The sequence below is a fragment of the Oncorhynchus keta genome, unplaced genomic scaffold, assembly GCF_023373465.1.
Source record: "Oncorhynchus keta strain PuntledgeMale-10-30-2019 unplaced genomic scaffold, Oket_V2 Un_contig_7530_pilon_pilon, whole genome shotgun sequence".
Lineage (NCBI taxonomy): Eukaryota > Metazoa > Chordata > Actinopteri > Salmoniformes > Salmonidae > Oncorhynchus > Oncorhynchus keta.
In genome coordinates, this window is record NW_026289513.1 from 37,767 (window position 1) to 64,079 (window position 26,313).

Genomic DNA, 26,313 nt, shown 5'->3' on the forward strand with positions numbered 1-26,313 from the left:
TCCTAGCAGAGGCCCAACCAGTGACCACCTCCTAGAATACCCTCCTAGCAGAGGCCCAACCAGTGACCACCTCCTATAATACCCTCCTAGCAGAGGCCCAACCAGTGACCACCTCCTATAATACCCTTCTAGCAGAGGCCCAACCAGTGACCACCTCCTATAATACCCTTCTAGCAGAGGCCCAACCAGTGACCACCTCCTAGCAGAGGCCCAACCAGTGACCACCTCCTAGAATACCCTCCTAGCAGAGGCCCAACCAGTGACCACCTCCTATAATACCCTCCTAGCAGAGGCCCAACCAGTGACCACCTCCTATAATACCCTCCCTAGCAGAGGCCCAACCTGTGACCACCTCCTATAATACCCTCCTAGCAGAGGCCCAACCAGTGACCACCTCCTATAATACCCTCCTAGCAGAGGCCCAACCAGTGACCACCTCCTAGCAGAGGCCCAACCAGTGACCACCTCCTATAATACCCTCCTAGCAGAGGCCCAACCAGTGACCACCTCCTAGAATACCCTCCTAGCAGAGGCCCAACCAGTGACCACCTCCTATAATACCCTCCTAGCAGAGGCCCAACCAGTGACCACCTCCTAGAATACCCTCCTAGCAGAGGCCCAACCAGTGACCACCTCCTAGAATACCCTCCTAGCAGAGGCCCAACCAGTGACCACCTCCTATAATACCCTCCTAGCAGAGGCCCAACCAGTGACCACCTCCTAGCAGAGGCCCAACCAGTGACCACCTCCTATAATACCCTTCTAGCAGAGGCCCAACCAGTGACCACCTCCTAGAATACCTTCGTAGCAGAGGCCCAACCAGTGACCACCTCCTAGAATACCCTCCTAGCAGAGGCCCAACCAGTGACCACCTCCTATAATACCCTTCTAGCAGAGGCCCAACCAGTGACCACCTCCTAGCAGAGGCCCAACCAGTGACTACCTCCTAGAATACCCTCCTAGCAGAGGCCCAACCAGTGACCACCTCCTATAATACCCTCCTAGCAGAGGCCCAACCAGTGACCACCTCCTATAATACCCTCCTAGCAGAGGCCCAACCAGTGACCACCTCCTATAATACCCTCCTAGCAGAGGCCCAACCAGTGATCACCCTATAATACCTCCTAGCAGAGGCCCAACCAGTGACCACCTCCTAGCAGAGGCCCAACCAGTGACCACCTCCTAGCAGAGGCCCAACCAGTGACCACCTCCTAGCAGAGGCCCAACCAGTGACCACCTCCTAGAATACCCTCCTAGCAGAGGCCCAACCAGTGACCACCTCCTATAATACCCTCCTAGCAGAGGCCCAACCAGTGACCACCTCCTATAATACCCTCCTAGCAGAGGCCCAACCAGTGACCACCTCCTATAATACCCTTCTAGCAGAGGCCCAACCAGTGACCACCTCCTATAATACCCTTCTAGCAGAGGCCCAACCAGTGACCACCTCCTAGCAGAGGCCCAACCAGTGACCACCTCCTAGAATACCCTCCTAGCAGAGGCCCAACCAGTGACCACCTCCTATAATACCCTCCTAGCAGAGGCCCAACCAGTGACCACCTCCTATAATACCCTCCTAGCAGAGGCCCAACCTGTGACCACCTCCTATAATACCCTCCTAGCAGAGGCCCAACCAGTGACCACCTCCTATAATACCCTCCTAGCAGAGGCCCAACCAGTGACCACCTCCTAGCAGAGGCCCAACCAGTGACCACCTCCTATAATACCCTCCTAGCAGAGGCCCAACCAGTGACCACCTCCTAGAATACCCTCCTAGCAGAGGCCCAACCAGTGACCACCTCCTATAATACCCTCCTAGCAGAGGCCCAACCAGTGACCACCTCCTAGAATACCCTCCTAGCAGAGGCCCAACCAGTGACCACCTCCTAGAATACCCTCCTAGCAGAGGCCCAACCAGTGACCACCTCCTATAATACCCTCCTAGCAGAGGCCCAACCAGTGACCACCTCCTAGCAGAGGCCCAACCAGTGACCACCTCCTATAATACCCTTCTAGCAGAGGCCCAACCAGTGACCACCTCCTAGAATACCTTCGTAGCAGAGGCCCAACCAGTGACCACCTCCTAGAATACCCTCCTAGCAGAGGCCCAACCAGTGACCACCTCCTATAATACCCTTCTAGCAGAGGCCCAACCAGTGACCACCTCCTAGAATACCCTCCTAGCAGAGGCCCAACCAGTGACCACCTCCTATAATACCCTCCTAGCAGAGGCCCAATCAGTGACCACCTCCTATAATACCCTCCTAGCAGAGGCCCAACCAGTGACCACCTCCTATAATACCCTCCTAGCAGAGGCCCAACCAGTGACCACCTCCTATAATACCCTTCTAGCAGAGGCCCAACCAGTGACCACCTCCTATAATACCCTTCTAGCAGAGGCCCAACCAGTGACCACCTCCTAGCAGAGGCCCAACCAGTGACCACCTCCTAGAATACCCTCCTAGCAGAGGCCCAACCAGTGACCACCTCCTATAATACCCTCCTAGCAGAGGCCCAACCTGTGACCACCTCCTATAATACCCTCCTAGCAGAGGCCCAACCAGTGACCACCTCCTATAATACCCTCCTAGCAGAGGCCCAACCAGTGACCACCTCCTAGCAGAGGCCCAACCAGTGACCACCTCCTATAATACCCTCCTAGCAGAGGCCCAACCAGTGACCACCTCCTATAATACCCTCCTAGCAGAGGCCCAACCAGTGACCACCTCCTATAATACCCTTCTAGCAGAGGCCCAACCAGTGACCACCTCCTATAATACCCTCCTAGCAGAGGCCCAACCAGTGACCACCTCCTATAATACCCTCCTAGCAGAGGCCCAACCAGTGACCACCTCCTATAATACCCTCCTAGCAGAGGCCCAACCAGTGACCACCTCCTAGCAGAGGCCCAACCAGTGACCACCTCCTATAATACCCTCTAGCAGAGGCCCAACCAGTGACCACCTCCTATAATACCCTCCTAGCAGAGGCCCAACCAGTGACCACCTCCTATAATACCCTCCTAGCAGAGGCCCAACCAGTGACCACCTCCTATAATACCCTCCTAGCAGAGGCCCAACCAGTGACCACCTCCTAGCAGAGGCCCAACCAGTGACCACCTCCTATAATACCCTCCTAGCAGAGGCCCAACCATTGACCACCTCCTAGCAGAGGCCCAACCAGTGACCACCTCCTATAATACCCTTCTAGCAGAGGCCCAACCAGTGAACACCTCCTATAATACCCTCCTAGCAGAGGCCCAACCAGTGACCACCTCCTAGCAGAGGCCCAACCAGTGACCACCTCCTATAATACCCTCCTAGCAGAGGCCCAACCAGTGACCACCTCCTATAATACCCTCCTAGCAGAGGCCCAACCAGTGACCACGTCCTATAATACCCTCCTAGCAGAGGCCCAACCAGTGACCACCTCCTAGCAGAGGCCCAACCAGTGACCACCTCCTATAATACCCTTCTAGCAGAGGCCCAACCAGTGACCACCTCCTAGAATACCTTCGTAGCAGAGGCCCAACCAGTGACCACCTCTAGCAGAGGCCCAACCAGTGACCACCTCCTATAATACCCTTCTAGCAGAGGCCCAACCAGTGACCACCTCCTATAATACCCTTCTAGCAGAGGCCCAACCAGTGACCACCTCCTAGCAGAGGCCCAACCAGTGACCACCTCCTAGCAGAGGCCCAACCAGTGACCACCTCCTAGAATACCCTCCTAGCAGAGGCCCAACCAGTGACCACCTCCTATAATACCCTCCTAGCAGAGGCCCAACCAGTGACCACCTCCTAGCAGAGGCCCAACCAGTGACCACCTCCTATAATGCCCTCCTAGCAGAGGCCCAACCAGTGACCACCTCCTAGCAGAGGCCCAACCAGTGACCACCTCCTAGCAGAGGCCCAACCAGTGACCACCTCCTATAATACCCTCCTAGCAGAGGCCCAACCAGTGACCACCTCCTAGCAGAGGCCCAACCAGTGACCACCTCCTAGAATACCCTCCTAGCAGAGTTCCAACCAGTGACCACCTCCTATAATACCCTCCTAGCAGAGGCCCAACCAGTGACCACCTCCTAGAATACCCTCCTAGCAGAGGCCCAACCAGTGACCACCTCCTAGAATACCCTCCTAGCAGAGGCCCAACCAGTGACCACCTCCTAGAATACCCTCCTAGCAGAGGCCCAACCAGTGACCACCTCCTATAATACCCTCCTAGCAGAGGCCCAACCAGTGACCACCTCCTAGCAGAGGCCCAACCAGTGACCACCTCCTATAATACCCTCCTAGCAGAGGCCCAACCAGTGACCACCTCCTATAATACCCTCCTAGCAGAGGCCCAACCAGTGACCACCTCCTAGCAGAGGCCCAACCAGTGACCACCTCCTAGAATACCCTCCTAGCAGAGGCCCAACCAGTGACCACCTCCTATAATACCCTCCTAGCAGAGGCCCAACCAGTGACCACCTCCTATAATACCCTCCTAGCAGAGGCCCAACCAGTGACCACCTCCTATAATACCCTCCTAGCAGAGGCCCAACCAGTGACCACCTCCTAGAATACCCTCCTAGCAGAGGCCCAACCAGTGACCACCTCCTAGAATACCCTCCTAGCAGAGGCCCAACCAGTGACCACCTCCTAGAATACCCTCCTAGCAGAGGCCCAACCAGTGACCACCTCCTATAATACACTCCTAGCAGAGGCCCAACCAGTGACCACCTCCTAGCAGAGGCCCAACCAGTGACCACCTCCTATAATACCCTTCTAGCAGAGGCCCAACCAGTGACCACCTCCTAGAATACCTTCGTAGCAGAGGCCCAACCAGTGACCACCTCCTAGAATACCCTCCTAGCAGAGGCCCAACCAGTGACCACCTCCTATAATACCCTTCTAGCAGAGGCCCAACCAGTGACCACCTCCTAGCAGAGGCCCAACCAGTGACCACCTCCTAGCAGAGGCCCAACCAGTGACCACCTCCTAGAATACCCTCCTAGCAGAGGCCCAACCAGTGACCACCTCCTATAATACCCTCCTAGCAGAGGCCCAACCAGTGACCACCTCCTATAATACCCTCCTAGCAGAGGCCCAACCAGTGACCACCTCCTATAATACCCTTCTAGCAGAGGCCCAACCAGTGACCACCTCCTAGCAGAGGCCCAACCAGTGACCACCTCCTAGCAGAGGCCCAACCAGTGACCACCTCCTAGCAGAGGCCCAACCAGTGACCACCTCCTATAATACCCTCCTAGCAGAGGCCCAACCAGTGACCACCTCCTATAATACCCTCCTAGCAGAGGCCCAACCAGTGACCACCTCCTATAATACCCTCCTAGCAGAGGCCCAACCTGTGACCACCTCCTATAATACCCTCCTAGCAGAGGCCCAACCAGTGACCACCTCCTATAATACCCTCCTAGCAGAGGCCCAACCAGTGACCACCTCCTAGCAGAGGCCCAACCAGTGACCACCTCCTAGCAGAGGCCCAACCAGTGACCACCTCCTATAATACCCTCCTAGCAGAGGCCCAACCAGTGACCACCTCCTATAATACCCTCCTAGCAGAGGCCCAACCAGTGACCACCTCCTAGAATACCCTCCTAGCAGAGGCCCAACCAGTGACCACCTCCTATAATACCCTCCTAGCAGAGGCCCAACCAGTGACCACCTCCTAGCAGAGGCCCAACCAGTGACCACCTCCTATAATACCCTTCTAGCAGAGGCCCAACCAGTGACCACCTCCTAGAATACCTTTGTAGCAGAGGCCCAACCAGTGACCACCTCCTAGAATACCCTCCTAGCAGAGGCCCAACCAGTGACCACCTCCTATAATACCCTTCTAGCAGAGGCCCAACCAGTGACCACCTCCTAGCAGAGGCCCAACCAGTGACCACCTCCTAGCAGAGGCCCAACCAGTGACCACCTCCTAGAATACCCTCCTAGCAGAGGCCCAACCAGTGACCACCTCCTATAATACCCTCCTAGCAGAGGCCCAACCAGTGACCACCTCCTATAATACCCTCCTAGCAGAGGCCCAACCTGTGACCACCTATAATACCCTCCTAGCAGAGGCCCAACCAGTGACCACCTCCTATAATACCCTCCTAGCAGAGGCCCAACCAGTGACCACCTCCTAGCAGAGGCCCAACCAGTGACCACCTCCTATAATACCCTCCTAGCAGAGGCCCAACCAGTGACCACCTCCTAGAATACCCTCCTAGCAGAGGCCCAACCAGTGACCACCTCCTAGAATACCCTCCTAGCAGATGCCCAACCAGTGACCACCTCCTAGAATACCCTCCTAGCAGAGGCCCAACCAGTGACCACCTCCTATAATACCCTCCTAGCAGAGGCCCAACCAGTGACCACCTCCTAGCAGAGGCCCAACCAGTGACCACCTCCTATAATACCCTTCTAGCAGAGGCCCAACCAGTGACCACCTCCTAGAATACCTTTGTAGCAGAGGCCCAACCAGTGACCACCTCCTAGAATACCCTCCTAGCAGAGGCCCAACCAGTGACCACCTCCTATAATACCCTTCTAGCAGAGGCCCAACCAGTGACCACCTCCTAGCAGAGGCCCAACCAGTGACCACCTCCTAGCAGAGGCCCAACCAGTGACCACCTCCTAGCAGAGGCCCAACCAGTGACCACCTCCTAGCAGAGGCCCAACCAGTGACCACCTCCTAGCAGAGGCCCAACCAGTGACCACCTCCTAGCAGAGGCCCAACCAGTGACCACCTCCTAGCAGAGGCCCAACCAGTGACCACCTCCTAGCAGAGGCCCAACCAGTGACCACCTCCTAGAATACCCTCCTAGCAGAGGCCCAACCAGTGACCACCTCCTAGAATACCCTCCTAGCAGAGGCCCAACCAGTGACCACCTCCTATAATACCCTCCTAGCAGAGGCCCAACCAGTGACCACCTCCTATAATACCCTCCTAGCAGAGGCCCAACCAGTGACCACCTCCTAGAATACCCTCCTAGCAGAGGCCCAACCAGTGACCACCTCCTATAATACACTCCTAGCAGAGGCCCAACCAGTGACCACCTCCTAGCAGAGGCCCAACCAGTGACCACCTCCTATAATACCTTCGTAGCAGAGGCCCAACCAGTGACCACCTCCTAGAATACCCTCCTAGCAGAGGCCCAACCAGTGACCACCTCCTATAATACCCTTCTAGCAGAGGCCCAACCAGTGACCACCTCCTAGCAGAGGCCCAACCAGTGACCACCTCCTAGCAGAGGCCCAACCAGTGACCACCTCCTAGAATACCCTCCTAGCAGAGGCCCAACCAGTGACCACCTCCTATAATACCCTCCTAGCAGAGGCCCAACCAGTGACCACCTCCTATAATACCCTCCTAGCAGAGGCCCAACCAGTGACCACCTCCTATAATACCCTTCTAGCAGAGGCCCAACCAGTGACCACCTCCTATAATACCCTTCTAGCAGAGGCCCAACCAGTGACCACCTCCTAGCAGAGGCCCAACCAGTGACCACCTCCTAGCAGAGGCCCAACCAGTGACCACCTCCTAGAATACCCTCCTAGCAGAGGCCCAACCAGTGACCACCTCCTATAATACCCTCCTAGCAGAGGCCCAACCAGTGACCACCTCCTATAATACCCTCCTAGCAGAGGCCCAACCTGTGACCACCTCCTATAATACCCTCCTAGCAGAGGCCCAACCAGTGACCACCTCCTATAATACCCTCCTAGCAGAGGCCCAACCAGTGACCACCTCCTGGCAGAGGCCCAACCAGTGACCACCTCCTATAATACCCTCCTAGCAGAGGCCCAACCAGTGACCACCTCCTATAATACCCTCCTAGCAGAGGCCCAACCAGTGACCACCTCCTATAATACCCTCCTAGCAGAGGCCCAACCAGTGACCACCTCCTAGAATACCCTCCTAGCAGAGGCCCAACCAGTGACCACCTCCTAGAATACCCTCCTAGCAGAGGCCCAACCAGTGACCACCTCCTAGAATACCCTCCTAGCAGAGGCCCAACCAGTGACCACCTCTAGCAGAGGCCCAACCAGTGACCACCTCCTATAATACCCTTCTAGCAGAGGCCCAACCAGTGACCACCTCCTATAATACCCTTCTAGCAGAGGCCCAACCAGTGACCACCTCCTAGAATACCTTTGTAGCAGAGGCCCAACCAGTGACCACCTCCTAGAATACCCTCCCTAGCAGAGGCCCAACCAGTGACCACCTCCTATAATACCCTTCTAGCAGAGGCCCAACCAGTGACCACCTCCTAGCAGAGGCCCAACCAGTGACCACCTCCTAGCAGAGGCCCAACCAGTGACCACCTCCTAGCAGAGGCCCAACCAGTGACCACCTCCTAGCAGAGGCCCAACCAGTGACCACCTCCTAGAATACCCTCCTAGCAGAGGCCCAACCAGTGACCACCTCCTATAATACCCTCCTAGCAGAGGCCCAACCAGTGACCACCTCCTAGAATACCCTCCTAGCAGAGGCCCAACCAGTGACCACCTCCTATAATACCCTCCTAGCAGAGGCCCAACCAGTGACCACCTCCTATAATACCCTCCTAGCAGAGGCCCAACCAGTGACCACCTCCTATAATACCCTTCTAGCAGAGGCCCAACCAGTGACCACCTCCTATAATACCCTTCTAGCAGAGGCCCAACCAGTGACCACCTCCTAGCAGAGGCCCAACCAGTAACCACCTCCTAGCAGAGGCCCAACCAGTGACCACCTCCTAGCAGAGGCCCAACCAGTGACCACCTCCTAGCAGAGGCCCAACCAGTGACCACCTCCTAGCAGAGGCCCAACCAGTGACCACCTCCTAGCAGAGGCCCAACCAGTGACCACCTCCTAGCAGAGGCCCAACCAGTGACCACCTCCTAGCAGAGGCCCAACCAGTGACCACCTCCTAGCAGAGGCCCAACCAGTGACCACCTCCTAGAATACCCTCCTAGCAGAGGCCCAACCAGTGACCACCTCCTATAATACCCTCCTAGCAGAGGCCCAACCTGTGACCACCTCCTATAATACCCTCCTAGCAGAGGCCCAACCAGTGACCACCTCCTATAATACCCTCCTAGCAGAGGCCCAACCAGTGACCACATCCTAGCAGAGGCCCAACCTGTGACCACCTCCTATAATACCCTCCTAGCAGAGGCCCAACCAGTGACCACCTCCTATAATACCCTCCTAGCAGAGGCCCAACCAGTGACCACATCCTAGCAGAGGCCCAACCAGTGACCACCTCCTAGCAGAGGCCCAACCAGTGACCACCTCCTAGCAGAGGCCCAACCAGTGACCACCTCCCTAGCAGAGGCCCAACCAGTGACCACCTCCTAGCAGAGGCCCAACCAGTGACCACCTCCTAGCAGAGGCCCAACCAGTGACCACCTCCTAGCAGAGGCCCAACCAGTGACCACCTCCTAGCAGAGGCCCAACCAGTGACCACCTCCTAGCAGAGGCCCAACCAGTGACCACCTCCTAGCAGAGGCCCAACCAGTGACCACCTCCTAGCAGAGGCCCAACCAGTGACCACCTCCTAGCAGAGGCCCAACCAGTGACCACCTCCTAGCAGAGGCCCAACCAGTGACCACCTCCTAGCAGAGGCCCAACCAGTGACCACCTCCTAGCAGAGGCCCAACCAGTGACCACCTCCTAGCAGATGCCCAACCAGTGACCACCTCCTAGCAGAGGCCCAACCAGTGACCACCTCCTAGCAGAGGCCCAACCAGTGACCACCTCCTAGCAGAGGCCCAACCAGTGACCACCTCCTAGAATACCCTCCTAGCAGAGGCCCAACCAGTGACCACCTCCTAGAATACCCTCCTAGCAGAGGCCCAACCAGTGACCACCTCCTAGCAGAGGCCCAACCAGTGACCACCTCCTATAATACCCTCCTAGCAGAGGCCCAACCAGTGACCACCTCCTATAATACCCTAGCAGAGGCCCAACCAGTGACCACCTCCTAGCAGAGGCCCAACCAGTGACCACCTCCTATAATACCCTCCTAGCAGAGGCCCAACCAGTGACCACCTCCTAGCAGAGGCCCAATCAGTGACCACCTCCTATAATACCCTTCTAGCAGAGGCCCAACCAGTGACCACCTCCTATAATACCCTCCTAGCAGAGGCCCAACCAGTGACCACCTCCTAGCAGAGGCCCAACCAGTGACCACCTCCTATAATACCCTCCTAGCAGAGGCCCAACCAGTGACCACCTCCTAGAATACCCTCCTAGCAGAGGCCCAACCAGTGACCACCTCCTATAATACCCTCCTAGCAGAGGCCCAACCAGTGACCACCTCCTATAATACCCTTCTAGCAGAGGCCCAACCAGTGACCACCTCCTAGCAGAGGCCCAACCAGTGACCACCTCCTAGCAGAGGCCCAACCAGTGACCACCTCCTAGCAGAGGCCCAACCAGTGACCACCTAGCATGGATAGTACAGGGGCCTGAGGAGCTGTCAACAGCCGAACAGAAATGAACCCCAGAGGGCTGTCTTCATACCTCCTTCTCAGTCATCTTAAATTCTACTCAGAGTTAATGCTTTTTTAACATACTCACACCTACAATGGTGCTTTACTTGCAATGACTGTGATGTGGGTTTTGACCTTGCTTAGTTGAATGCATTTGACTAAGTCGTTCTGGTTAAGACTGTGATGGTGTAGGAATGCTGTAACATCTAACCTCTGTCTGGGTAGGTAGTGTGTGTCTGAATGGCTGTAACACCTCTCTTCTCTCTCTGTCTGGGTAGGTAGTGTGTGTCTGAATGGCTGTAACACCTCTCTTCTCTCTCTGTCTGGGTAGGTAGTGTCTGTCTGAATGGCTGTAACACCTCTCTTCTCTCTCTGTCTGGGTAGGTAGTGTGTGTCTGAATGGCTGTAACACCTCTCTTCTCTCTCTGTCTGGGTAGGTAGTGTCTGAGGGTGGATGAGGTGGCAGCAGAACACAAGGTGATGGTGTAGCACTGGGTGACGGGCTGCCAGGGTGAGGAGGACAGGTGCGGTGCTCGCTGAGTGGAGGGGCGTGGTGTGGGATGTGGCGCTGGACGACCCACCTGGACGGAGGGCCGCGGAGGGTGAACCATGCTGCCGTCTCCATGGGACACAAGGTGTACTCCTTCGGAGGGTACTGCTCTGGAGACGACTATGAGACGCTGAGACAGATAGATGTACATGTCTTCAACACAGGTAGGTTATTGTTATAGACCAAACAGAGCTTGATTATTAATGATATGACTGTCTAGGCTTAGGTTCCGTCAGTTCTAAGTATGTCCCATGCATGCTCGTTACATTTACATTACATTTAAGTCATTTAGCAGACGCTCTTATCCAGAGCGACTTACAAATTGGTGCATTCACCTTATGACATCCAGTGGAACAGCCACTTTACAATAGTGCATCTAAATCTTTTAAGGGGGTGAGAAGGATTACTTTATCCTATCCTAGGTATTCCTTAAAGAGGTGGGGTTTCAGGTGTCTCCGGAAGGTGGTGATTGACTCCGCTGTCCTGGCGTCGTGAGGGAGTTTGTTCCACCATTGGGAGCCAGAGCAGCGAACAGTTTTGACTGGGCTGAGCGGGAACTGTACTTCCTCAGTGGTAGGGAGGCGAGCAGGCCAGAGGTGGATGAACGCAGTGCCCTTGTTTGGGTGTAGGGCCTGATCAGAGCCTGGAGGTACTGAGGTGCCGTTCCCCTCACAGCTCCGTAGTTTACATACTGTACTGCTTTACTTTATTTCATATGTATATACTGTATTCTATTCTACTGTTTTTTTAGTCAATGCCACTCCGACATTGCTCATCCTAATATTTATATATTTCTCAAATTTGATATACCTCACCTCCACTTTAGAAAGTGATAATATATCATATTATGTGTTTATTGTACTGGGAACACTGATGCGCTATATCCTTGCCTGTTGAGTAACAATTGTACTGTATTATTATCATGGCATCTTTGCACGAGTCCTGCTTTTTGATCCCTCTTTTTTGATACTGTAGTGATTTGGTCAGTGACTGACTCCATGTCATCCACAAACAATCTCTGATTAGTCTTAATTCAGACACAATTAAAACATTTATATAATTATTACTATTACGATGTTTGTTGCTGTATGGTTACATTCACACAACAATGTGATTGTTGTGAACTGTCAGATTAATATTAATATTCGATTAAAACGTTTACATGCTGTGCAAGAAGAACGTCTTAGCTCATCCTCAACTAGCCTACTCCATTCATATAGCCTAACTCTTTCAGACATATGGATTGTGGCGCCTTGAAAGCGCCTCCGCTACCGCATGTTTGTTTGTCTGAAAGGGTATACACTAGGGGCTTTTAAATGCCGCCACGAAACCTTCTTTGGAGATACTGTAGTTTCGAAGAGCCAATGAACGGGTATTTAACTTGTCTGCAAAGGAATGCCGCTTCTGAATAGTGGTGGGAAGCCGACTCCAAAATAATCGATTCCTCGACTCCTTGCCCGGTGTCAACTCCCATTTCTGGGTGTCAAGCTTCAATTCCGCTAGGAATCGATTCCTAAGATTCAGTATCTTGCCTCGTCTTTCCCTAAATTACCTCTAGTTTTCTCAACTTCAAATGGCCAGTCCTTTGATATTGAAATCTAACCACTTTCATCTTAAGATCTATCATTTTGCACTCTGATGTCATGGTGACATCAGTATCTGTCGGTCATTATGAAGTAGTGTAGTTCTTCAGATGAGTGTGGAAGAAAGGAAGTCAATCTGGAAGAGCCGGGCGTGGGGAATGGGGTCAGTAAGTATAGAAGAGCGGGACGTGCGGAATGGGGTCAGTAAGTATAGAAGAGCCGGATGTGGGGAATGGGGTCAGTAGGTATAGAAGAGCGGGATGTGGGGAATGGGGACAGTAGGTATAGAAGAGCGGGATGTGGGGAATGGGCACAGTAGGTATAGAAGAGCGGGACGTGGGGAATGGGGACAGTAGGTATAGAAGAGCGGGACGTGGGGAATGGGGACAGTAGGTATAGAAGATCCGGAGGTCTAACCTCCAGCACCTCTCTTGGGTTCCACACCATCTAGTCCTAATCTGTTTATAAACTTTGTCTGTCTGTCACACACTCACAGGTGTTTTTCAGCACAGCTGAATAAAGAGAACCTTCACTGCTTGACACTATTTGTGGTGTAATTTTCTTTCCGGGAGATGCATTGGTTGGTAGAACCTGCTGTCTGATCTAAAAATGAGTGAAGTCATGTTTTGTAGCATCAGTTATGGCCTTTTTCAGGCTAGCAGAGAGTAGACATGGCTGTCTCAACGATGTTGCTATCTGCCAGGACAATGCGGGATATGTAGGTTGACACATTTTCCCTGGCTTTGTAAAGACTACAGCCTGACGGGAACCCTACTTCCTTGTTCCCACCCTCAAAGGCAGGCTTTTCAAAACGAGGGCGGTACTAGTTTCTACAGGGAGCTATCTGAGATGGCGAAAACATTACAATCAAATCACATTTATTTAAATAGCCCTTCGTACATCAGCTGATATCTCAAAGTGCTGTACAGAAACCCAGCCTAAAACCCCAAACAGCAAGCAATGCAGGTGTAGAAGCACGGTGGCTAGGAAAAACTCCCCAGAAAGGCCAAAACCTAGGAAGAAACCTAGAGAGGAACCAGGCTATGTGGGGTGGCCAGTCCTCTTCTGGCTGTGCCGGGTGGAGATTATAAACCTAGAGAGGAACCAGGCTATGTGGGGTGGCTAGTCCTCTTCTGGCTGTGCCGGGTGGAGATTATAAGAGAACATGACCAGCATGTTCAAATAATAATAAGGCAGAACAGTTGAAACTGGAGCATCAGCATGGCCAGGTGGACTGGGGACAGCAAGGAGTCATCATGTCAGGTAGTCCTGAGGCATGGTCCTAGGGCTCAGGTCCTCCGAGAGAGAGAAAGAAAGAGAGAATTAGAGAGCACACTTAAATTCACACAGGACACCGAATAGGACCGGAGAAGTACTCCAGATAAAACAAACTGACCCTAGCCCCCGACACATAAACTACTGCAGCATAAATACTGGAGGCTGAGACAGGAGGGTCAGGAGACGCTGGCTGTTTCTGATGATTCATCTTTCCAAGAAGAGCTAGATGACGAAACAGGTTTTGATTTTCTTTTACAATCAAACAATTAAGTTGTTTTGAAACTCCATTATAAAGATACTTTTGGTATGTGGACATCTGCTCCTCCAACATCTCATTCCAAAATCATGGGTGTTAATAAGGAGTTCTTCTGGGAAGGTTTTCTACTAGATGTAGGAACATTGCTGCTATAACAGCCTCCACTCTTCTGGGAAGGCTTTCCACTAGATGTAGGAACATTGCTGCTATAACAGCCTCCACTCTTCTGGGAAGGCTTTCCACTAGATGTAGGAACATTGCTGCTATAACAGCCTCCACTCTTCTGGGAAGGTTTTCTACTAGATGTAGGAACATTGCTGCTATAATGGTCTCCACTCGTGTCTGTCTGTAGTAATACTAGTGTCTCTGTAGTAATACTAGTGTCTCTGTAGTAATACTAGTGTCTCTGTAGTAATACTAGTGTCTCTCTCTCTGTAGTAATACTAGTGTCTCTCTGTAGTAATACTTGTCTTGGTCTCTTCTCTCTAGTGTCTCTGTAGTAATACTAGTGTCTCTCTGTAGTAATACTCGTCTCGGTCTCTTCTCTTTAGTGTCTCTGAAGTAATACTAGTCTCTCTGTAGTAATACTCGTATCAGTCTCTTCTCTCTATTTTCTCTGTAGTAATACTAGTGTGTCTCTGTAGTAATACTAGTGTGTCTCTGTAGTAATACTAGTGTGTCTCTGTAGTAATACTAGTGTGTCTCTGTAGTAATACTAGTGTGTCTCTGTAGTAATACTAGTGTGTCTCTGTAGTAATACTAGTGCGTCTCTGTAGTAATACTAGTGCCTCTCTGAAGTAATACTAGTCTCTCTGTAGTAATACTCGTGTCAGTCTCTTCTCTCTATTTTCTCTGTAGTAATACTAGTGTGTCTCTGTAGTAATACTAGTGTGTCTCTGTAGTAATACTAGTGTGTCTCTGTAGTAATACTAGTGTGTCTCTGTAGTAATACTAGTGTGTCTCTGTAGTAATACTAGTGTCTCTGTAGTAATACTAGTGTCTCTGTAGTAATACTAGTGTCTCTGTAGTAATACTAGTCTCTCTGTAGTAATACTAGTCTCTCTGTAGTAATACTAGTGTCTCTGTAGTAATACTAGTGTCTCTGTAGTAATACTCGTGTGTCTCTCTGTAGTAATACTCGTGTCTCTCTGTAGTAATACTCGTGTCTCTCTGTAGTAATACTTGTGTCTCTGTAGTAATACTCGTGTCTCTCTGTAGTAATACTCGTGTCTCTCTGTAGTAATACTAGTGTCTCTCTGTAGTAATACTCGTGTCTCTCTGTAGTAATACTAGTGTGTCTCTCTGTAGTAATACTCGTCTCGGTCTCCTCTCTCCAGTTTGTCTGCGGTGGATGAAGTTGCCTCCAGTGAGAACAGGTGGTAGGGAACATGCCTCGTGTCTCTCTGTAGTAATACTCGGTGTCCTCTCTCTAGTTTCTCTGCGGTGGATGAAGTTGCCTCCAGTGAGAACAGGTGGTAGAGAACATGCCAGGGATGTCCCCTACATGCGTTACGGTCACACAGCCGTGCTGCTGGACGATACCATCTACATCTGGGGGGGTCGTAATGACACGGAGGGGGCCTGCAATGTCCTCTATGCCTTCCACGTCAGTAAGTACACCTGATGGTTTGTGTTGTATGTCGGCTTGATTTGGAAGTGGAGATACACCCATTGTTGGAAGGAATACAGCAGACCAAGCTCTAACACCTGCCTGGCTAGCTATGTGGGTTAGATGTTTCCACTTGGTGTATCGACAGCTGCAGCCTCTAGAACAGTATCTCCTGAATAACATGCCTGTTTGGTCCCCAGACAACCACCGGTGGTTCACCCCTAAGATATCTGGGACGGTTCCGGGAGCGAGAGACGGCCACTCAGCCTGCATCCTGGGGAAGGCCATGTACATCTTTGGAGGGTATGAGCAGCTGGTAAGAATCCTTGACCTCTAACCCTGACCCGTGTGTCCTGGGGAAGCTCCTCTGTTTGTTTGGTGTTACCATGACATTCCCCTGTTCTCTTCTGTCTTCCAGGCTGACTGCTTCTCTAATGACATTCACAAGCTGGACACTACCACCATGGCCTGGTCACTAGTCAACGCAAGGGTGAGTTACCCAACCCTAACCTCTGACCATTTCACTTCCTGGGGGTTGGCATTACCAGTCCAGTTTGAGACCATTTCACTTCCTGGGGGTTGGCGTTACTAGTCCAGTTGAGACCATTTCACTTCCTGGGGGTTGGCGTTACTAGTCCAGTTGAGACCATTTCACTTCCTGGGGGTTGGCGTTACTAGTCCAGTTGAGACCATTTCACTTCCTGGGGGTTGGCGTTACTAGTCCAGTTGAGACCATTTCACTTCCTGGGGGTTGGCGTTACTAGTCCAGTTGAGACCATTTCACTTCCTGGGGGTTGGCGTTACTAGTCCAGTTGAGACCATTTCACTTCCTGGGGGTTGGTGTTACTAGTCCAGTTGAGACCATTTCACTTCCTGGGGGTTGGCATTACCAGTCCAGTTTGAGACCATTTCACTTCCTGGGGTTGGCGTTACTAGTCCAGTTGAGACCATTTCACTTCCTGGGGGTTGGCGTTACTAGTCCAGTTGAGACCATTTCACTTCCTGGGGGTTGGCGTTACTAGTCCAGTTGAGACCATTTCACTTCCTGGGGGTTGGTGTTACTAGTCCAGTTGAGACCATTTCACTTCCTGGGGGTTGGCGTTACTAGTCCAGTTGAGACCATTTCACTTCCTGGGGGTTGGCGTTACCAGTCCAGTTTGAGACCATTTCACTTCCTGGGGGTTGGCGTTACTAGTCCAGTTGAGACCATTTCACTTCCTGGGGGTTGGTGTTACTAGTCCAGTTGAGACTATTTCACTTCCTGGGGTTGGCGTTACTAGTCCAGTTGAGACCATTTCACTTCCTGGGGTTGGTGTTACTAGTCCAGTTGAGACTATTTCACTTCCTGGGGGTTGGTGTTACTAGTCCAGTTGAGACTATTTCACTTCCTGGGGTTGGTGTTACTAGTCCAGTTGAGACCATTTCACTTCCTGGGGTTGGTGTTACTAGTCCAGTTGAGACCATTTCACTTCCTGGGGGTTGGTGTTACTAGTCCAGTTGAGACTATTTCACTTCCTGGGGGTTGGCGTTACTAGTCCAGTTGAGACCATTTCACTTCCTGGGGGTTGGTGTTACTAGTCCAGTTGAGACTATTTCACTTCCTGGGGGTTGGTGTTACTAGTCCAGTTGAGACCATTTCACTTCCTGGGGGTTGGTGTTACTAGTCCAGTTGAGACTATTTCACTTCCTGGGGTTGGCGTTACTAGTCCAGTTGAGACCATTTCACTTCCTGGGGGTTGGTGTTACTAGTCCAGTTGAGACTATTTCACTTCCTGGGGTTGGTGTTACTAGTCCAGTTGAGACCATTTCACTTCCTGGGGTTGGTGTTACTAGTTCAGTTGAGACTATTTCACTTCCTGGGGTTGGTGTTACTAGTCCAGTTGAGACTATTTCACTTCCTGGGGGTTGGTGTTACTAGTCCAGTTGAGACTATTTCACTTCCTGGGGTTGGTGTTACTAGTCCAGTTGAGACTGTCGCGATACGAAACCTTCGGCCCCGCCCCTTGGCCGGCAGCGGGGTTGCTAGAGGTGGTTAGCGTCCCGTTCCCTGGATTGGACAGGGCACTATAGGTACTTCAGGTTATCTCGGTATAACCAGGACCGCTCGCGTAGCCCTGCCTCTCTTTCTATATCGGGCGTTGTCCGCGTAGAGAGGTCTTTTGCCTTGTCACTCTCAACGGTCTAGCTCTAGCTGGGATGTGCGAACCCCACCTTTATCCTCTAGACTCTTTGTTTCACCACTAATTGGTCCTTGAGTTATTATTAAGCACTAGTCCTACCAGTCTCTATATGATTTCCCTGTGGTTGAGTGTTTCCCCTCTGTGATGTATCTAGTTTAAAGTGTGAGGACCTTTAGTCAACTTAGTCTCACTACTCTGCCCGTCGGCTATGTATCGCTTGGAAAATAAAACTTAGATAGATCGATAAGACAATTAAATGAATCACTACTGGACACACCTTCCTCTTTGTCTTTTAATAGTAACTCATTCTGTCATCGAGCACTGATCTCCGTTTCCAGTGTCCCGGTAGCGGGGAGTGTCAGAGTTGTTATCTCCCGTGCCGTTAACTGTCTTTGAGAGATCCGTTTACTCGAGACAAAATAAGACTACCATTTATTTTTGAAAACACTCTGTTTTTGTCTTTTACAATCAAACACACTTCAAAATACACAATTGTTACTCGGTCACACACAGCGTTAATCAAAACATGCAATTGACTTAATGCTCTTATAAAATGCCTGGTACAATGATAACACTTATCTCTATATTAAATACTTGTAATAGTTATTTAATTACCTTTGAGAGATGACGAGGAGACCCACGAGATCAGGAGCAGAGTTTCAATCGGTCAGAGTTCTTTTAGAATTTAGTTAGTAGCGACTTCCCTCTACTGGCTGAAAGGTTGACTTGGAGTCGGTGCTTTGCTAAATTGAGAGATTCAAGTTTGGACTGGATGGGAGAACCCGCTGGTGATTCCCTGCCCCAAATAGAATACCAAAAAGTCTGTGTCCGCAACGAGGTCGAGATGCTGAGCTCAATCGAGAGGTTCCGGAGAACACTTCTGGATATATTTGCATCAACACCCACGCGCCTGGCGCAAAATCACAGGGTCAATTCAGACATCCATAAGAGAAAGCAAGGGATAACCTTGAAGACTAGAGTGCCTCTCAACCCCGTTGAACTACCGCAGTGTCAGTGGCTCGCAACAAGGTCGAGATGCTGAGCTCAATCGAGAGGTTCCGGAGAACACTTCTGGATATATTTGCATCAGCACCCACGCGCCTGGCGCAAAGCGACAAAACAACTGGTCAATAGTTAAACCCGTTGAACTACCGCAGTGTCAGTGGCCCATAACAAGGTCGAGATGCTGAGCTCAATCGAGAGGTTCCGGAGAACACTTCTGGATATATTTGCATCAGCACCCACGCGCCTGGCGCAAAGCGACAAAACAACTGGTCAATAGTTAAACGGTATATCGGAGAGTCACTTCTCAGATCCAACAAGTTAGAATCTTTTAAGTAATTTGAGTCAGGTGTCAATTTACCCGAAAGTCAAATGGTTGTCTAAATGAATTCAGAATTCAAGAAGTCAGCGCCAAAGTAATGGCAAATGTCTCTTTATATACCTTTTGATTCTCTGCACCCGATCTGCTGCTCCTCCCATTCCCTCAGAGCAGAGAGGGTGATGACATATCTTACAACAGGAAATACTTTTCTTACAGTGCATATATGGGCCTCTGGTTATGACAGAGCCCATTGCTCTTGCAACAATGAGGAAACACTTTTCTTACAGTGCATATATGGGCCTCTGTTCATGACAGTGCCCTCACTCTATCAGTAATAATATAATAATAATAATAATAATATAATAATAATAATAATAATAATAATATAATAATAATAATAATAATATAATAATAATAATAATAATAATAATATAATAATAATAATAATAATATAATAATAATAATAAGACTCATTGCTGATTATTATTATTATATCAGCTGTTCCCATTCAGAGGTGTCACTTGAGGCAGAGGGCGATTCTTCCTGACACCAGTCAGGTTCAGTAGTTGGTTGGCTTGAGTCGTCCTCTGGTGGCTTTGCCCAATCCGGTATTTCAGTAGGCGAGGTCATCTCTGTCTCTACCCTTGGTGGGTAAGACAGGGGAAGAGGACCAGGAGGTAGATCCATTTGGCGTTTTACTACAAGACTATTTCACTTCCTGGGGGTTGGTGTTACTAGTCCAGTTGAGACTATTTCACTTCCTGGGGGTTGGTGTTACTAGTCCAGTTGAGACTATTTCACTTCCTGGGGGTTGGTGTTACTAGTCCAGTTTGAGACCATTTCACTTCCTGGGGGTTGGTGTTACTAGTCCAGTTTGAGACCATTTCACTTCCTGGGGTTGGCGTTACTAGTCCAGTTGAGACCATTTCACTTCCTGGGGGTTGGTGTTACTAGTCCAGTTGAGACTATTTCACTTCCTGGGGGTTGGCGTTACTAGTCCAGTTGAGACCATTTCACTTCCTGGGGGTTGGTGTTACTAGTCCAGTTGAGACCATTTCACTTCCTGGGGGTTGGCGTTACTAGTCCAGTTGAGACCATTTCACTTCCTGGGGTTGGCGTTACTAGTTCAGTTGAGACCATTTCACTTCCTGGGGTTGGCGTTACTAGTCCAGTTTGAGACCATTTCACTTCCTGGGGGTTGGCGTTACTAGTCCAGTTGATACCATTTCACTTCCTGGGGGTTGGTGTTACTAGTCCAGTTGAGACTATTTCACTTCCTGGGGGTTGGCGTTACTAGTCCAGTTGAGACCATTTCACTTCCTGGGGGTTGGTGTTACTAGTCCAGTTGAGACTATTTCACTTCCTGGGGTTGGTGTTACTAGTCCAGTTGAGACCATTTCACTTCCTGGGGTTGGCGTTACTAGTCCAGTTGAGACCATTTCACTTCCTGGGGGTTGGTGTTACTAGTCCAGTTGAGACCATTTCACTTCCTGGGGGTTGGCATTACCAGTCCAGTTTGAGACCATTTCACTTCCTGGGGGTTGGCGTTACTAGTCCAGTTTGAGACCATTTCACTTCCTGGGGTTGGCGTTACTAGTCCAGTTGAGACCATTTCACTTCCTGGGAGTTGGTGTTACTAGTCCAGTTGAGACTATTTCACTTCCTGGGGGTTGGCGTTACTAGTCCAGTTGAGACCATTTCACTTCCTGGGGTTGGTGTTACTAGTCCAGTTGAGACTATTTCACTTCCTGGGGGTTGGTGTTACTAGTCCAGTTGAGACCATTTCACTTCCTGGGGGTTGGTGTTACTAGTCCAGTTGAGACCATTTCACTTCCTGGGGGTTGGTGTTACTAGTCCAGTTGAGACCATTTCACTTCCTGGGGGTTGGCGTTACTAGTTCAGTTGAGACCATTTCACTTCCTGGGGGTTGGCGTTACTAGTCCAGTTGAGACCATTTCACTTCCTGGGGGTTGGCGTTACTAGTCCAGTTGAGACTATTTCACTTCCTGGGGGTTGGTGTTACTAGTCCAGTTGAGACCATTTCACTTCCTGGGGGTTGGTGTTACTAGTCCAGTTGAGACCATTTCACTTCCTGGGGTTGGCGTTACTAGTCCAGTTGAGACCATTTCACTTCCTGGGGGTTGGCATTACCAGTCCAGTTTGAGACCATTTCACTTCCTGGGGTTGGTGTTACTAGTCCAGTTGAGACCATTTCACTTCCTGGGGGTTGGCGTTACTAGTCCAGTTGAGACCATTTCACTTCCTGGGGTTGGCATTACCAGTCCAGTTTGAGACCATTTCACTTCCTGGGGTTGGCGTTACTAGTCCAGTTGAGACCATTTCACTTCCTGGGGGTTGGTGTTACTAGTCCAGTTGAGACCATTTCACTTCCTGGGGTTGGCGTTACTAGTCCAGTTGAGACTATTTCACTTCCTGGGGTTGGTGTTACTAGTCCAGTTGAGACCATTTCACTTCCTGGGGGTTGGTGTTACTAGTCCAGTTGAGACCATTTCACTTCCTGGGGTTGGTGTTACTAGTCCAGTTGAGACCATTTCACTTCCTGGGGTTGGCGTTACTAGTCCAGTTGAGACCATTTCACTTCCTGGGGGTTGGCATTACCAGTCCAGTTTGAGACCATTTCACTTCCTGGGGGTTGGTGTTACTAGTCCAGTTGAGACCATTTCACTTCCTGGGGTTGGCGTTACTAGTCCAGTTGAGACCATTTCACTTCCTGGGGGTTGGCATTACCAGTCCAGTTTGAGACCATTTCACTTCCTGGGGGTTGGCGTTACTAGTCCAGTTGAGACCATTTCACTTCCTGGGGGTTGGTGTTACTAGTCCAGTTGAGACCATTTCACTTCCTGGGGTTGGCATTACCAGTCCAGTTGAGACCATTTCACTTCCTGGGGTTGGCGTTACTAGTTCAGTTGAGACCATTTCACTTCCTGGGGTTGGCGTTACTAGTCCAGTTTGAGACCATTTCACTTCCTGGGGGTTGGCGTTACTAGTCCAGTTGAGACCATTTCACTTCCTGGGGGTTGGCATTACCAGTCCAGTTGAGACTATTTCACTTCCTGGGGGTTGGCGTTACTAGTCCAGTTGAGACCATTTCACTTCCTGGGGTTGGTGTTACTAGTCCAGTTGAGACTATTTCACTTCCTGGGGGTTGGTGTTACTAGTCCAGTTGAGACCATTTCACTTCCTGGGGTTGGTGTTACTAGTCCAGTTGAGACCATTTCACTTCCTGGGGGTTGGCATTACCAGTCCAGTTTGAGACCATTTCACTTCCTGGGGTTGGTGTTACTAGTCCAGTTGAGACCATTTCACTTCCTGGGGGTTGGCATTACCAGTCCAGTTTGAGACCATTTCACTTCCTGGGGGTTGGCGTTACTAGTCCAGTTGAGACCATTTCACTTCCTGGGGGTTGGTGTTACTAGTCCAGTTGAGACTATTTCACTTCCTGGGGGTTGGCGTTACTAGTCCAGTTGAGACCATTTCACTTTCTGGGGTTGGCGTTACTAGTCCAGTTTGAGACCATTTCACTTCCTGGGGGTTGGCGTTACTAGTCCAGTTGAGACCATTTCACTTCCTGGGGGTTGGTGTTACTAGTCCAGTTGAGACTATTTCACTTCCTGGGGTTGGTGTTACTAGTCCAGTTGAGACTATTTCACTTCCTGGGGTTGGTGTTACTAGTCCAGTTGAGACTATTTCACTTCCTGGGGGTTGGTGTTACTAGTCCAGTTGAGACCATTTCACTTCCTGGGGGTTGGCATTACCAGTCCAGTTGAGACTATTTCACTTCCTGGGGGTTGGTGTTACTAGTCCAGTTGAGACCATTTCACTTCCTGGGGGTTGGCGTTACTAGTCCAGTTGAGACCATTTCACTTCCTGGGGGTTGGCGTTACTAGTCCAGTTGAGACCATTTCACTTCCTGGGGGTTGGCGTTACTAGTCCAGTTGAGACCATTTCACTTCCTGGGGGTTGGTGTTACTAGTCCAGTTGAGACTATTTCACTTCCTGGGGTTGGCGTCACTAGTCCAGTTGAGACCATTTCACTTCCTGGGGGTTGGTGTTACTAGTCCAGTTGAGACCATTTCACTTCCTGGGGTTGGCGTTACTAGTCCAGTTGAGACCATTTCACTTCCTGGGGGTTGGTGTTACTAGTCCAGTTGAGACTATTTCACTTCCTGGGGTTGGCGTTACTAGTCCAGTTGAGACCATTTCACTTCCTGGGGTTGGTGTTACTAGTCCAGTTGAGACCATTTCACTTCCTGGGGGTTGGTGTTACTAGTCCAGTTGAGACCATTTCACTTCCTGGGGGTTGGCCTTACTAGCCCAGTTGAGACCATTTCACTTCCTGGGGGTTGGCGTTACCAGTCCAGTTTTATTGAGTGGACATAACAGAAAGGCCCTTAAATATCCTCTGGTAATCAGCCAAGAACTAAAAGGGAGATAATTTTACACTACATTATACTGTTACCCTGCCCATACCTTGCCTGCTGAAAACGATATCACTACAGGGTGAAAACTGTAAAGTGTTATGTAGTGATAGGGGAAAATTCGGAGGGAACATATTGCTGTTATTTTGGACAATATTATACTGAACAAAATGATATATGCAACATGTACAGTATAGCTGCCGCTTTCAAGGAGCTTATAAGAAATCCCGCTATGCCCTCAAATAAAAACATCAAACAGGCAAAGCATCAATACAGGATTAAGATTCAATCCTACTACACCGGCTCCGACGCTCGTCGGATGTGCCAGAGGCTGCAAACTATTACGGACTACAAAGGAAAGCACAGCCGCGAGCTGCCCAGTGACACGAGCCTACCATACGAGCTAAATAACTTCTATTCTCGCTTCGAGGCAAATAACACTGAAGCATGCATGAGAGTATCAGCTGTTCTGGAAGACTGTGTGATCACGCTCTCCGTAGCCAATGTAGGTAAGACTTTTTAAACAGGTCAACATTCACAATGTCGCAGGGACAGACGGATTACCAGGTGTACCGCGAACATGCGCTAATATTCACTATTACTTCAATAGTCCCTCACACACCACTACCAGAGGTTGTACATGTCATCAAACACTTTATGCCAGAATGTTTAACTTCTTGATGCTACCCATCCCGTTAGCGGGACAATTGTCATCAACAACCGTTAAATTGCAGAGCGCCACATTCAAATAATATTACAAAAAATATTTATATTCACGAAATCACAAGTGCAATATAGCAAAACACAGTTTAGCTTGATGTTAATCCACCTGTCGTGTCAGATTTTGAAAATCTTGAAAAAAAAATGGAAAAGTTTATCGATCACTAGACAAAACATTATGAACACCTAGCATCAAGGTAGCTTGGTCACGAAAATCAGAAAAGCAATAAAAATTAATCACCTACCTTTGATGATCTTCGGATGTTTTCACTCACGAGACTCCCAGTTACACAATAAATGTTCCTTTTGTTCCATAAAGATTATTTTTATATCCTAAATACCTCAGTTTGTTTGGCGCATTATGTTCAGAAATCCACAGGAAAGAGCGGTCACCACAACGCAGACGAAAATTCCAAATACTATCCGTAATGTCCAAAGAAACATGTCAAACGTTTTTATAATCAATCCTCAGGTTGTTTTTAAAATATATAATCGATAATATATCACCGCAACTGTCTTTTTCAGTAGGAGAGGGAGAGACGATTGCTGCCCAAGCTGTTGCGCAAGCAAAACTCATGCGAACACCTGACACAATGTTATCTTTCTTGCTCATTTTTCAAAATAAAATGCTGAAACTATGTCTAAAGACTGTTGACACATTGAGGAAGCCGTAGGAAACGGAATCTGGTTGAAATCTCTTTAAATGGAGCGAAGGCAGGCTATGGAACATGGAGCTTTCAAAATAGAAGGCACTTCCTGGTTTGATTTTCCTCAGGTTTTCGCCTGCATTATCAGTTCTGTTATACTCACAGACAATATTTTGACAGTTTTGGAAACTTTAGAGTGTTTTCTATCCTAATCTGCCAATTATATGCATATTCTAGTTTCTGGGCCTGAGAAATAGGCAGTTTCAAATGGGTATGTTTTTTTTGTTCCCAAAACGAAAATCCTGCCCCCTACACTCAAGAAGTTAAGGAAAAGCACCTTTAGGAAAAGGTTAAACTGATCGTGTAAATGTAATTAACTAGGAAGTCGGGGCACCAAGGAAAATCTTCAGATTACAAAGTTATAATTTTCCTAATATAACTCTTCAGATATTTTAATATCTGATCAATTAGTCTTCTGGTTAATGAATTATTCTTTAACTCACGTTAGTCTCATTCCAAACATCGTATATTGTTGGTTATCTGCACGAACCCAGTCTTTACTATGAATCATCCATACACCAATTGTCTTAATCATTTATTTGCCGACTAACTAAATAATCACAGAAATGCATAAACAAACAGTAGATATGGTTACAAGGAAATGATAGTGGAGGTTCCCTAGTGGGCTAAGCTGATATGACGGCTTGGTGGACAGAGGGAAGTGGGTGTGGACTGAAAACAGGCGGGAAAGAACAGAGGGCTCACTACACACAGTTGATAATTATATTAATTGAGATGCTAATCCTTTGCACATGAACGCTCACTCATTCGGGAATAACTGCAATCAACATATATTTACGCCCACTGTCGTCATGATCTCCTTTGGCATCGTCCGTTTTCTGTTGGAAAGTTCATCCCAGCATCTTTCTCTTTCCTGAAGTCTTTTATGGTTAGAATGGGTACTTCAGAGTACCATTCAGGAATTTTCTCCTAGATTAGATGTTTCGGCGGTGTCGATCTTCGCATCCCAGGTTGACAATTTCTAGCTGCAGACTAGTAATTAGTATCTAAGATTTGCTCTTATTCTGTCAGGATCGATAGTCTGAGTTTAACAATTTCCCGCCGTGTAGCCAATGCTCCACCTAACATCACCTTACATCATTTCACAAATCGTTTCATCTCTACTCATTCATTTTATACAATAATTAGATGCAAACCTCATAACGGAGGCACATGTTTTAAGAGTTATG

The 26,313-nt window shown here is 49.6% G+C and overlaps 1 protein-coding gene across 1 annotated transcript in view; it reads left to right on the plus strand.

The window, feature by feature from the left end:
- Positions 1-26,313, plus strand: part of LOC118378033 (kelch domain-containing protein 3) — a 52,982-nt gene that overhangs the window by 21,575 nt on the left and 5,094 nt on the right. The window contains exons 3-6 of the mRNA XM_052511788.1: positions 10,915-11,191; positions 15,578-15,754; positions 15,954-16,069; positions 16,172-16,243. Of these exons, the coding sequence (XP_052367748.1) occupies positions 11,038-11,191; positions 15,578-15,754; positions 15,954-16,069; positions 16,172-16,243 (519 nt within the window). The 5' untranslated portion in view covers positions 10,915-11,037. The remainder of the gene's footprint in view (positions 1-10,914; positions 11,192-15,577; positions 15,755-15,953; positions 16,070-16,171; positions 16,244-26,313) is intronic.